We start from the raw sequence: 13,467 nt of genomic DNA on the forward strand, positions 1-13,467 counted from the left end.
AAATGAAATTAGTATTGCAGCGGTAACACTGCACACACCGTGCTGTATATCAATTAATTTTATATGCCCAGAAGTGTACTGGAAATTCTGGAGGTAATGTGCTTAGCGTTATCTCCTACCTCACTTAATTTGATTTTGTTTGAAAATTACATCGAAGTGAGTGGAAGGTGACTGAGAAAATGAACAGCAGTGGGAACAGACTGTTGCAAATGCTCATGTTACCACAGCCTAATGAGTTAAGGCAATGGGAACAGGCATAAGTGGCTACCTGAGTGGTGTTAACTGATGTGCTCCGTAATTGAAATAGGGTAGAAATGAATGCCCTGTCCACTGCCGTTGTGCATCAAACTAGTAGTAAATTAAATTGCAGAAACTCAGTGGCTTTGGGAGCATCTGCCAGTTCATGTGCTTTTCTTAGTGCCTGCTACCCTATAATGGTACTAGTGTCTACCATAATGTCTGATAGTTCTGTTTTAAAAATGAGGAGCAGAGAAGGACTTGGATACTCTACATGGAAATTTGGACTTTTGCACTGATACTTGGGACACAGTCAGGTTTTTAGTAAGTTCAACAAGTCCCTAAGAACATGTGAGAAGCAGCTGTAGACCACTGCTCATAGACATTACTGTGCAGCTGTAAACGGCGTTGAGGCAGGGATTCGTGTAGCTGAGAAACTTCGTGCTGTGGATGGGGTGAGCATGAAAACACAACGGAGGTGGAAACAACTATTGCCCTTCTGTTGCTTTTGCTGCAAGGAAGGAAGCCACCTTTATCCAAAGGATTTCTAGGCTTTTGCAAACGTGTATTTGTTGTCTTTCATTTGGGAAGAGTGTTAATCTGTTCCACTCCATGTGTAATAACAACTCGGGGGGGGCTGTGTGCTTGCAGACCTACATTGGTTCCATAGTTGCCTCTGTGAACCCTTACAAGAGCATCCCAGGACTCTACGACCGCGCAGCCATGGAGCAATACAGCAAGCACCACATGGGAGAGATACCGCCTCATATCTTCGCTGTGGCGAACGAGTGCTACCGCTGCCTCTGGAAGCGCCACGATAACCAGTGTATCCTCATCAGGTAAATGGAGGCTGCTCCTGCTTTGATTTTCCTTGCTGATGTGCCTCGCGAGGTGATTTGGGCTGCGTGGAGAGGATAACTCCAAGAGAAAGCAGGCTTTTAAACCATCAGAGTTTCGGGAGAGATTTCTGAACTTCGCTCTGTATTGTCCTGTGGACCTCTAACAATAATGTTCATTTTTCTTACGCACCTTACAATTTCATTTAGTGAAAAAATCTATTGCATTTTTGTGTGGTTTTTGCTAGTCACATGTCTGATTCTACCCTAAGTTCTTTCCCCACCCATTTAAACATTCCTGTGCAGCTCAGTGCTTTGTCACCACTAGACCCTGAACCCCGTACCTAGAGCAGGCCTGTCAAACTCTTTTTCATTGGGGGTCACATCAGCCTCACAGTTGCCTTCAAAAGGCCAAATGTAATTTTAGGACTGTATAAATGTAACTACTTGTACATTTAGGAGTGGTAATGTAACCACTCCTACATTCCCCCCCCAGCCTGGAGAAGGCTGAGAGGGGATCTTATCAATGTTTATAAATATCTCAAGGGTGGGTGTCAAGAGGATGGGACCAGACTCCTTTCAGTGGTGCCCAACGACAGGTTGAGGGGCAGCGGGCACAGACTGAACCATAGGAGGTTCCATCTGAATATGAGGAGAAACTTCTTTACTTTGAGGGTGGCAGAGCATGGGAACAGGCTGCCCAGAGGGGTTGTGGAGTCTCATCTGGAGACATTCAAAACCCACCTGGGCACATTCCTGTGCGATCTGCTCTGGGCGAACCTGCTTTATCAGGTGGAGTGGAGTAGATGATCTCCAGAGGTCCCTTCCAATCCCGACCATACTGTGATTCTGTGAAAACGAGTTTGACACCTCTGACCTAGAGGAAAAGAAAAAATAACCCCTTGGTCTTGAGAAATGCGGTCAAGAACAATAGCAAAATGGAAAACCCTCCTCATTTCAGTCAGTGGCTTTCCATTTGCTTCACTGCGTTGCTGGAATTAAGGATCTCACCGCTGCCAAATGCACATTGAGAGCAGTTGACATTTCAGTAGCTTTTTGTTGCTTTCAGCTCCTCCTTCCTTCTTGCTCCAGAAGAGCCGAAAACACAGCCAGCTCTTTTCCCTTTCCCCCGCCTGCCAGCTCGGCTGTGTTGGCTTTGCCCAGGGAACAGGGGGAAGCCGAAACCTGGCCCGCTGCATCAGAAGCAGCTCTGTGGCAATGGCAGCGTTGGCACCAGCCATCGGGCTCCGAGCCAGGGGGGATGCCTGGAGTGGGGGGTGAGAGAGTTTGTGTTTCCCCTCCCTCTCCTCTCTCACCTTCACAGTGGTTTTGTGATGAAGCCTGTTTGTTCTCACCTTCCTGCAGCCTCCCAGGACAAGGTAAATGTGGAGAGCTCTTCACATACGAGGTGACACAATTTTTTGCACCTCTTGCAATAGGCAGTTTTTACTGGCATTTAAGATTACAGGCCAGTTTGCAAGGCTTCCTGGATAAGGGGAGGATTTGGTTCATGCTGTTGTTAGAAATGTGGATCAGGTGCAACACAGCTGGGCCTGGTTCCAGCTTTCTGCAAGCTCTCAGGTCACAGTCCCCACCTGCCCTCGCCTCCAGGCAGGTTCTATCTGGCAGTGGCACAAAGGGGACTGTGTGTGGATTTTCAGCTTTCTTCAAGTGTATTTTTTTTTTTTTAATTTAATACATAGTGCTGTACATATAAAGCTGAGTCCAGGTGTCACTTCAAGAAAAAAAGAAATGCACAGAGAACTTTGTCATGTGAAAATAGCTAGCCTGGAGTCATGATTTAATGGTGTAATGTCCGATAACAACTTGTGAAAAGCCCAACATAGCCAAATTTTGGGGACCAAAATAATTTTTAGTGCCTAGAAGGTGGCCATTGGTATTTCTTGTTAATGCCATTCTGTACTGGCCCAAGTATTTTACCTTCCAGTTCCCCACAAGCTGCCAAGAGAGAAGCAGGTTGTGTCCTAAAAAGGACATAAGCAGAAGTCTCTGATATTCCAGTGGAGTCTCCAGCAGCCCCTGCTCTGTAAACCATATGCCCTGGTACACTTAAGCCGTAATATGGAGAAATTTTGCCTTAGCACGCCCTTTTAAAATTGCTTACTGTGGTCATGGATTAAAACAACGCTTTGTATAAGTTCAGTGCTTCACACAGGTGCTGTAATACAACCTTGTAAGGGGGTCTTGTTTCTGCAGAATATGGAGGAACGTGCACTTCAGAACAAAAAATAAAATGTCGTATCTACTTTCCTGAAACAATATTATCTGCTGTATCTGTGAAGGACTCAGAGCAAGATTATTTTAAAAATGCAAAAGGTTTTCAGTGGCCCTCATGAGGTTTAGGAAAGTCCCTGTGATCATACACTTAGTTTGGAGCTTCAGAAGTGGAGGTGCAACAGTGTGCTTGTCATTGTCAGCATCCTGGTCATTCCTGCCCCGTTTACTGGCTAAGAATTAGATGTTGCAACAATTCACTGTCGTGCTTTCTTGGTTACTATTAGCATTTGAAAGAAATGGTCAGGTGGACTTCTGCAATGTCTGAATTCTGGTCTCTAACATACGAGATGAGAAGAAGGAAAATTTTGTACCATCATGGAAACACAATAAACAGTTATATTCAGTTAAAATAAGTGAATTATTTGTGTAGGCTTCACAATCTGATATGCAGCTTCACCTGCTTGTAATTTTGGGATCTAAAAGCTCAGCAGCAAACTTAACAGCCCCACGAAGTGTGGCACTGCACGCCGTCCTCACATCCTCTGGGCTCGAAGTGCCCTCTGCTGGCATCCAGAATTGGCTCAGCTTTGTTTTGGAGCTGCTTTCTTAAGGCATTGGGTTCAAAAGTCTGTGAAAAGGCTTCTACTGTTTTGAAATGCTTGAAGTATGTGTCTGGGTGGGGTAAATGAGAGGGTCAACACAAGAATCTGAATTAAAAACTGTCATCAGTAGTGACTCAAAATGTAATATAAACATGAGACCATTTTTCCAGTATAACCACTCAGACCAGAGGTGGAAAGGGAGGAAATACAGGAGAGATGATATGGAACTGAGTCATCCAGAGATACTTATTTATCAGTCTGTTTTACACAGGCTTATTTTAATTCATGATAATTCTGCATGAAAATGACTTAGCAGCCTAAAAATGTCAACAAAATGGCACATGGAAGAAGGTGTGCACAACCTGTGCATTAGAATATTTGCACAGTTGTGAAAAGGTATTTTTGCTCTCCCAGGCTAAAAATTGAACTATTTAATTAGAGTTCTCATGTAGACAAAAACATCTACATCAACGAATGATCAGTTTCATGTTGATCTGAGCCTTGCTGCGGAGTCAAGTTTCATTTAAAACAGAAAAAAGAAATGCCCACCACAGTTAAATCTGATGCTACAACAGACATGTTAAAAAAAAAATAAAAATAACATAATCTGATATTTCAGCTAGGTGTCTCAGCAGAATCATGAAGGGAGTCCATATTACTCAAGGAACAGCCAACCAGCTTGTACCAATGTGGGGAAGGGACTGAATTCCCCCATAATTAGCTGATGTTCAGAAGTTGGGACCAAGTTCAAACCTCTACTCCTTTATCGTAAGGAAAGGGAAACATCTTTAGGGTTTTTTTTGTTGCTGCTCTGTTTGAGGTGGTCTAGTCCATGCACAAGCAAACACATGCTCTTCTTTCAGATACAGCAGCAGTTAATGCACTTTAAAGCACTCAAAAAGAAATGTAGAGCAGTGGAAGGAGCAGGAACAGTCACCCTGAATGACAGTCAAGTCAGTGCCACGAGTGGGAAATCGCAGTCTGACAGCAGTTTGTTCTCTCTGTTGTCATCTGATGGTCTGACATGTTTGTTGTTGTTGTTGTTCAGCTTGGAAATCAATGTGAACCAAAGTACTCTTTGGATGAGACCCAGACTTGTGGTGGGAAAATGTTCTTAGGACATTAACACACCAAAATTCACGTGTGTGTTCGATGAACTGTGTTTGCTGAAGGGGCCTATTTTGTCTGCGTGTGTCTGTTTTCAGGGTTTTAAAGCCAGCAGAAAGAACTGAGAAGTGATTTAGAGTAGCGTCCTCACTTGCATTACATCCTTCAGAATGAGGAGTCTCTCTTGGTGACCCCTTTTCCCACCACAGCAGTCTGGGGTCGAGGCTGCTGTGCCCTTAGTGAGATGCCCTGCATAGAACAAGTCACGGCAAAAGTTTAAAGATCTCCTAAGTGGGGGCCATGTGGGTTGCTGTCACACTTAATATATTCACAGTACTGAATGCAGTGATGTGGAATGAGCTGGGCACTTAGACTCAAGGGATGGAAAGGTTGCTGGAAAGGTTGGCTGAGCAGTAAAAAAATTCACCCTTTTACTGACCTTGGCAACTTCTTGTAGGCGTAGGCTTTCTAAGGAGTCTGAAAGATTGATCCCACTTAATCTACCGCTATGTATGTGCTGTAGGGTTGAAAAAACAGCTTTAAAGTTCAGCACGCTTGTTCTTGATTTTCATCTCATTAATAATAACTGTCTTTAGTAAAGCATTTTGTAAAGGAAAAATGCAGAGCCAACTTGATCCACATAAAATTATGGGTCCTGAGCTGATCAAGAGCATGCAGGGGTGAGATCTTACCATCATGACAAAGGGCTCCAGGAACCCATCCATTCAGTGGTCAATAGTAATTTTAAAGCTAAATAGAATAGAGGAGCTACTCGTAAATGAACAGAGAACACTGGATAAATCCACCCTTTGCTCATATCTCAAGTATTTTGCACAATCCTTTTTTTCCTTGCTTGATATCCAGGAGGACTTTGTGGAACTGAAGATGGTTCAGAGGAGAACAAAAAGGAACGATCAGAAGTATAGCATGGCTCGGTATGTGGGAATGGCTAACAGGGACGAGCAGCTCAAATTGGAGGGCTACCCGTGAGGTCCTGCACAGCAGAGAGAGGGAGCTTTGGGATGAGTTGTTCGTTTCTCCTTCCCATACAAGAACTAGGGGGCATCAAACCAGAGGCATATCTGAAAAAACAAGACATGTTCATATGCTTTTTGTAAGGGAGTGTGGCTAGAAACTCACGGAAGATAAATCCGTTGAGGGTTACAAGACACGTAGAAACCAGGTTTAGATCAGGAACCCTCTGAACAGCAGATAACTGGAAGCTGGAAGAGCACAGAAGGGAAGTGTCACGTCTTCCCTGGGCATCTCCATTTGGCGACTGTCACAGACAGAACACTGGACAGGTAGTTCTTTTGTCCGATCCTGTTCTGAGCCTCTCCTGTTCTAAGAAAAAATCGAGAGCATATAATTGTGTATAATACCAGCTATACCAGAGACAGGCGCAGGAAATATTTTTCCATCAGCTTTGAATATGTCACTTGTAGAAATGCTCTCAATTACAGTGTAGTGAAAGAACTGATATCCTCCTTGGCACCCATATTCCCACTGTTGAGCTATATGCTGCTCAGAGAGTGAGAATTTAGGCAGGAAGAGGTATGTATCACTTGTTGATTTTTATATATATATATATATATATATATATTTATATATTTATATATTTTTATATATATATTTATATATTTATATATTTATATATTTATATATTTATATATATATATATTTTTTTTTAGCACCAGACAAGGATAATGTAAGGGCTTGTGAAGCTCTTTCAAAACTAGTAGTAGAAATGTTTTGTACAAGGACCAAGTATTAAATACAGGGAGTATTAAGTATTTGCTTTTTTGGAAAAGGAGTATGAGCAGGTGAGGGCCTGCAAAGAGAGAGGGAACAAATACCAAAATGTGGGTAGCATATCTTGTATGAAGTTCTATGAAACATTTTAAACTCTGGTTCTTCTTGGGAAACACTTAAATCTCAGCTACAAAACTCTATATCTCGTTACGCTTTCCGAATGCCTCTTCCCTGATTATTTTTGTAATTGTTGGCATTAATTTACTGGAAAATGTCATGCTGCTTTCTTGGGCTATACAGTTCTTTTTCACTTTTTAGTGGAAAGCATCATTATACTTTGCTGTAACCTAAAATCACGAGGTTCACCAGTCAACAATGGCACAGCAAACGACTGTCAGATAAACTAAGCTCCACATGTCCAGTTGTGCTTCATCAAAGTCAGTGACGAAATTCCCACTTGCTACAGTGAGAAGGGTTGGATAAGACCAAAATGTACTTCCTTTCGTTGGGAGGAAACTGGTATTACACACAACTTAATTAGGAGTTAGAAAAACTAGAAATTAGGCTTCATCTTAGGATATAATGCTATGACTTCAGATGAAAAGTAAGCAACCTAGACAAACTTTAACCACAAGTTATGTTTCTTAACGGCTCACGGTGTGTTTTTAGTTATAAGGCTACATAATTGAAGGCAAATGAATTGAAGGAATGCTGGGGAAATGAGCCAAATTTATACCTTCTCTTTTTAGAGCAGTGGTTTTAAAGAGAAATTGAACATACTGCCTTCTGTTTGTATCAGCAAGATTGCTTGTTAACAGTTTGTTTTGAAAATGTCGGTTTAGCATTATCAAATAGCTTTGTTCTGCTGTGGGTGAAGGTGAGAGGTTTTGTGTCTCCAGTGGTGATGAGGTGAAAGTTGTGTATTTTGAACTCATGTGAATCTGTTTTATTAGGATGGGCATATAAAAAGTTTGTTAGAGAATATGTAGCTCACGAAGAACATCAGTGTTAATTATACTAGTAGCCTTTATGTGTTATAATTTGCACTGGTATGTCTGTGTATCTAACCTCCTCCTTCTCACAGCAGGGCTTCCCTCCTCTGCTAGATTGCTGCAATAAAATCCCAAGTTTTTGCAGTTTAATTCATATTCTGAACTTCCTCCCTGAGCAGTTACGTGCTTTTGTGTTTTGTTTTTCCATGTTGATGAGAACTGTTGGATAGTTGTTTGTATTCTGAGAGCTCCTCCTTGCTTCACGGGTGCTGTGTACATCCTTACACAATCAGTACCTTGCAGTGCTGCCTGAACAGTGGTATGAAGTCTAAAGATGACTTGTATTTTGTGTTGGATGTCATATTCAGCAAGCTTAAAGGGGTATTCTGCTGCTGTTTGAGTACCATTTCTGATCACCCAGGTCTTCTTGGCCTCCAGTAACTGAGAGTTTGGAGGGCTGGCCAGACACAGGGCTTTTTGCCTGGCAGCTGGAACTGTGCAAACGCTTTCCTCTTCTTCTCGTCTTTCAGTGGCGAAAGTGGTGCTGGTAAGACAGAAAGCACTAAGCTGATTCTCAAGTTCTTGTCTGCAATGAGCCAACACTCCCTGGAGCTGTCCTGCAGAGAGAAGACCTCCTGTGTGGAGCAAGCTATCCTGGAGAGCAGGTACTAGATCTTTCAATACACATTTATTTTTTTTCCAGAAGACATAAGCCTTGTCATTGAAACAGGAGCTTGCAATTTACTTGGAGATGTGGGTGCATTTACTCAACAGTAAAATTACTGTTGCAAAGGGGGAGGTTTTCCGTTAAAAAAAATTACCTGGCCACTCTAGGGAGTTGTGAATATCTTAATGAAGTAAAAAGATGCAGAGTTTTGAAATGGGCGATGCTTTAGTGGTAGGTTTCGTTTTTGTTTGGGGCTGAATTTGGATAATCAGGGTGAGGGAAATGGGTGATGGGAGGGAGAAACCGTTGATTTGGTTCGTACAGCCTGAGGATAAGGTAGAACAAGATACAACACTGAAGATACAGTGTGCAACTGGTAAAAGCATGCTGAGGAAGGGAAGGATAAGGAGAACTGATAAGACAGATGAGTAAAGGCATCAGATAAATTGGACACACACTATGCAAGTGAAACAAAACCAGTCTTCAAATAAAATGACACATGGTTCTAAACTATTTAAAACAAAGACAATTTTAGATGCTATTACTTTTGTTTATCATGCTTCATCTCTGTTTTACCTGCTGTATCTTGATGTAATTGTTTTCTTTTTAATTGCCTTAGGACAAGAACTGTTTTCCTTACCTCTGTCTAGCAATTTTTATGTGCTGAGATTGCTTATTTCTATAATTTGATTACTGCAATGAGAATTGGGTGCATCTTTTCAGCAGCTGCAGATTAAGATGCAGAGTAATTGAGTACGATTAATCTCCCTGTTGCTTGAATGCTTGCATCTTTTCACACAAAAAACTGTGATGTCCGTTGTTAATAAATTGAGGATAATACTGGGGATGTTGGCTGTGGCTGAGGAGGGTATCAGAAGGGAGCTTTTTAGTGTGCGGTTCCTTTCAGCAGTCCTATGTGAACCATTTGCTTGCTGGTCACACGTTAACGCTCTCGTCGTTCTCCTGTATTTTCACAGCCCAATTATGGAAGCTTTTGGCAACGCGAAGACTGTTTACAACAACAACTCAAGTCGCTTTGGGAAGTTTATTCAGCTGAACATCTGTCAGAAAGGAAACATTCAGGGAGGAAGAGTTATAGATTGTATCCTCGTTTGGTGATTTTTACCCCTTGTTTGTGGGCAGCCCCCATGTACCTTCTTTGCGGAGGGCTGAGGGCTGTCGTTTCATCTCATCCTGAAACATACACAGTTAAAAGGAGCTGATGTAGGTGGGGAAGGGAAACAGTAACACCAAATTCTGCGTGTGTTTGTGCACATGCACACGTGCATTTTTGACAGGGTGGGTTCTTTGTACTCTTGGAGGACCAGGATTTTGTATTGCTACTGCTAGCGTGCTTCATGTGCATGATCCTACTTAGTGAGCTAAAACAGCCTCAGTTCTTGGGGACAACTTCAGTTGTCAGCTATTTTCCTCATTTATTATACTCAAATATAAGCTTCTTACTTTTCTGGAAAAGTGTTTGAAAGAGCAGAGCTGCTGAATTTCTGCAATGTGAGCATGGGTGGGTCAAATCCTTGGATTTGTCCTGCATTTGGCAAAATCGGACTATGAGCCAGCTCCACCAGAGCACCAGAAGTGTGGGGATGAGGAATATACTGAGGGGATCCTACCTAGTGTTTTGAACATGAGCTGCTTTTGCAGTGGGCTAATTTTCATCCTTAAAGCTGTTTCCAGGCTTTAGGGAAAATAAAAAGTAAAGGAAAGGAGATGTTGTTTAAAATCCAGAACATGACAAGTCCAGTTTTGATGGGATGGAGGAAAAGAAGGTGTGTGGGAACACATGGTATTAGAACATCTGCAATACTATCGTTGTTACTACTTTATTCATCGTGTTATGGCAGTAGGCATGTAGTACAAAAAGACCGTGATGCGCTTTTCATAGTGTCTCCAGTGAAAAAAGGACAATTAGAAATAGCTTGTGCATTAATTGCTTCTTACTTTATTCCTTGACTGAAGCTTTTCCTCCTGTCTTTAGATTTATTGGAAAAAGTAAGTTGATCTTTGCTTTTACTCACTTAGTTTTGTTTGCTTTAATATTTTCTTTGACATTGTGGATAAAATGATTAAAAATGATTGCTTAAATGGAAACTATTTTTTGCTTTGACAGAATCGTGTAGTAAGACAAAACCCCGGGGAAAGAAATTATCATATATTCTATGCTCTGCTGGCAGGGATAGAAGAGAGAGAGAAAGGTGAGTGGCAAAGTGCAAGTCGCACGACTGTAGTGGCTCTCTGCTAGCAGTCAGCCATGCTGACAGCAGTGGAGAATTTGACTGCAGAAACCCACTAACCCGAGCAGAGAAATAGGTTATTTATTCAGACGGGATTCAGTGAGTGTGAATTTGAGCTCAGCTTGATAAAGCAACCTGATTAGTTGAAGAATGTCACTGAGCTGCTGGTAATTTTTCTTCTAGTTTCTGCTGTGGCCCTGGGAAAATTGCTTGGGGACAAACATGCTTCATTCTGTTCAAGCTGAATATTTTTGCTGGTACTAAATAACTCCACAGCAACAAAGGGGAATAATTCTGGTTCCCCTATCCGTCTCTCTTAAAGAATAAATCCACTGAACAAAAGAAATGACATTTGTATATGTACAAAAATGCCTAAAGCTGCCTCAGCATCTCCCTTTGGGCCTGCTATCTTTGCATGCTAAAAAGTAGAATTAACTCCACTGTGCAGCTAAATAAAGAAAAAAACCCCAGCAAAATAAAACCGCATATCTGATTTTCATATAAAAATGTTTGTGCATCACCATAATCTGAGCAAATGAATGATGAACTGTTTAACTCTGACATAGTAATTTGTGACATGCTTTTGTTTTAGCTTTTTTTTTGTCATTTGTCCTCTTTTCTCTCCTCATTAGATGCTTTTTACTTATCTGTACCGGAGAACTACCACTACCTGAATCAATCTGGATGTATAGCGGATAAGACAATCAGTGACAAAGATTCTTTCAAGGAAGTCATTGTGAGTTGTTTCCCTAGTTCTTTATGCTTTAAAAATGCTGGTGGTAGAGGTGCCTGCTGCCCATGGACAGAGCAGGGGACAAAGCCTTCTTGTGCTTACCTGCACCCTCATAGAGGAACTAAGCTTACAGGGACTCACATTTTCTCACAACACTTCACTGTCGTTTTGAGTGTGTCTTTATCTTCCTTACCAACAGCTGATTTTTACTCTATCATTTCAAATTGTACTGTAATCATTAAGTTTTGAAATGAAAATAATATCAGTTAGGGAGACAGCAAAGCATTTACATGCCTGTGCCCTTCCCTACATGGTTTTATATTACGGGTATGTCTGCTTCCCCGTTTTTCCATCCTAAAGCTTTGCCCAGATCATGCAGCATACACTGGGTCGAGTCTGCAGTGCAGCATGTGGAGAATGAAGCACCTGGGCTTCTGGGAGCCTTCGAGTTGCAGCTGGGAAATGCAGTTGTGTGGAGTAACTCAGACAATGGAGTTGAAGAAAATGTAAACACGGATTAAAAGCCAGGCCCTGATGGAGGAGTGGCTTTGTGTCTTATACTCACACCAATAAGCTGCAGCAATTCATCTATAGTTGATTGTTAGGATAATTATTACTTTCTTACTTTATCACTGAGGCAATATATGTTAGATTTTAAAAATCAGTAAAAATAATGAGGTTTATACCCTTCACCAAACTATTTTTGCTTAGCTATGTTAACCTCTTTGCCAAATTGGCAAATTAATATGTAGTGGATGCAGTAATTATTTTTAGTGTAAAACATCCTCATCCAGTATGGTGGGGGTGGGAGGGGTGTTGCAAAAGTTGGTGACTTACCTACATTATAGTCCCACGGCTTAAGCTGCTTAGCATGACATTTAATTTGTGCCCATCATCCCAGGGTAGGCAGAGCGTGAAATCGGCTGGGCAGGTGATGCTTGCGTGCCACCCGCCGCGTGGGCATGCTTGCAGCAGGGGCTGCGTTCCCAGAGCAGGAGGTGGCCAGAAACCCCGCAGTGTGCCATGGCTTGTCTTCTCCTATTACGGTCATCCCCTTTGGTTATTTTTATTGAGGTCGAAGTCCCGGAAATGTTACTTAAGTGAAACCTTTGTGGGAGAGAGGGAGGAACTGCATGGTGAGCATGGACATGAACTTCCTAGCGCTGCCGCCTTTCTCAGAGCTCTGCTGTGAAAAGTCTTCTACACAAAATGCACCTTCAACCTTTATCTCTTCTCTGTGTATAATTGTGGGATGAATCTGAGACATTTCTATTTGTAACTGATGATTTGTGAAAGATAAAATGTGTCGTGTCATCTGTCAGACACCTGCAGTGGCCATAACATGACTCTAACTGTAGGGGATAAAACTGTGATCTGGTCTCAGGCTCATATTATACCCAAATTTGGGAAATTCTGGTGATTCCAGAGGCATACAATTACTTACCTCTTCTATGTCAGAGGAAAGTGTATGTTCTTCTTGTTTTAATGTTTCTTTAGATAGAGATTTGCGATTCTCTTTGTTACATAGTTGAGCCTTGATCATTGCCATACTGGTAGTTCATAAATTCAACATGTTTTATGTAGATCTCTCTTTCTTGCTCAGTCTTGGCTTTATTTGCCAGACCATACTACTAAGATGTGTGTTTGGGCTTCATGGCTTGCCCAGGATATGCTGCAGAAGGCCTCCTCTCAATTCTCCATGGCTGAGCCAACAAATGAGCAAACCTTACATGTTGCTGTGTTTCCTCCCCCATGCCTTGTTTTACCTACAAGGCTAATTGGCCAAATGTGGTAAAAAACAGAAGAGGTTATCAGTTACTCATGCAAGTTAGTGAAATTGCGTCTGATGCACAACTTAGTAGGGCATTTCAGTGTTTACACAGAGAATTTGAAAGCAAATCACAGGATCCTTACAGCATCAGAAAGAGATTCCTTAAAAACAGAGTGATAACGGCATGTTCCAAGTGGTCCTCATGATGTCTTGTGGTGTATTTGATTTGGGGTGAAGCCAAAGGAATTAACTTTGGCCAGCCCTCTGTCAATCCTGACTT

General features: G+C 41.9%; 1 protein-coding gene across 1 annotated transcript in view; it reads left to right on the forward strand.

Moving 5' to 3' along the window:
* The window catches only part of MYO10 (myosin X), a 159,504-nt gene that overhangs the window by 82,398 nt on the left and 63,639 nt on the right, over positions 1-13,467 (forward strand). The window contains exons 4-9 of the mRNA XM_065627669.1: positions 889-1,076; positions 8,295-8,429; positions 9,409-9,533; positions 10,428-10,441; positions 10,560-10,644; positions 11,316-11,419. Of these exons, the coding sequence (XP_065483741.1) occupies positions 889-1,076; positions 8,295-8,429; positions 9,409-9,533; positions 10,428-10,441; positions 10,560-10,644; positions 11,316-11,419 (651 nt within the window). The remainder of the gene's footprint in view (positions 1-888; positions 1,077-8,294; positions 8,430-9,408; positions 9,534-10,427; positions 10,442-10,559; positions 10,645-11,315; positions 11,420-13,467) is intronic.

The sequence above is a fragment of the Caloenas nicobarica genome, chromosome 2, assembly GCF_036013445.1.
Source record: "Caloenas nicobarica isolate bCalNic1 chromosome 2, bCalNic1.hap1, whole genome shotgun sequence".
In the NCBI taxonomy this organism is placed as follows: Eukaryota; Metazoa; Chordata; class Aves; order Columbiformes; family Columbidae; genus Caloenas; species Caloenas nicobarica.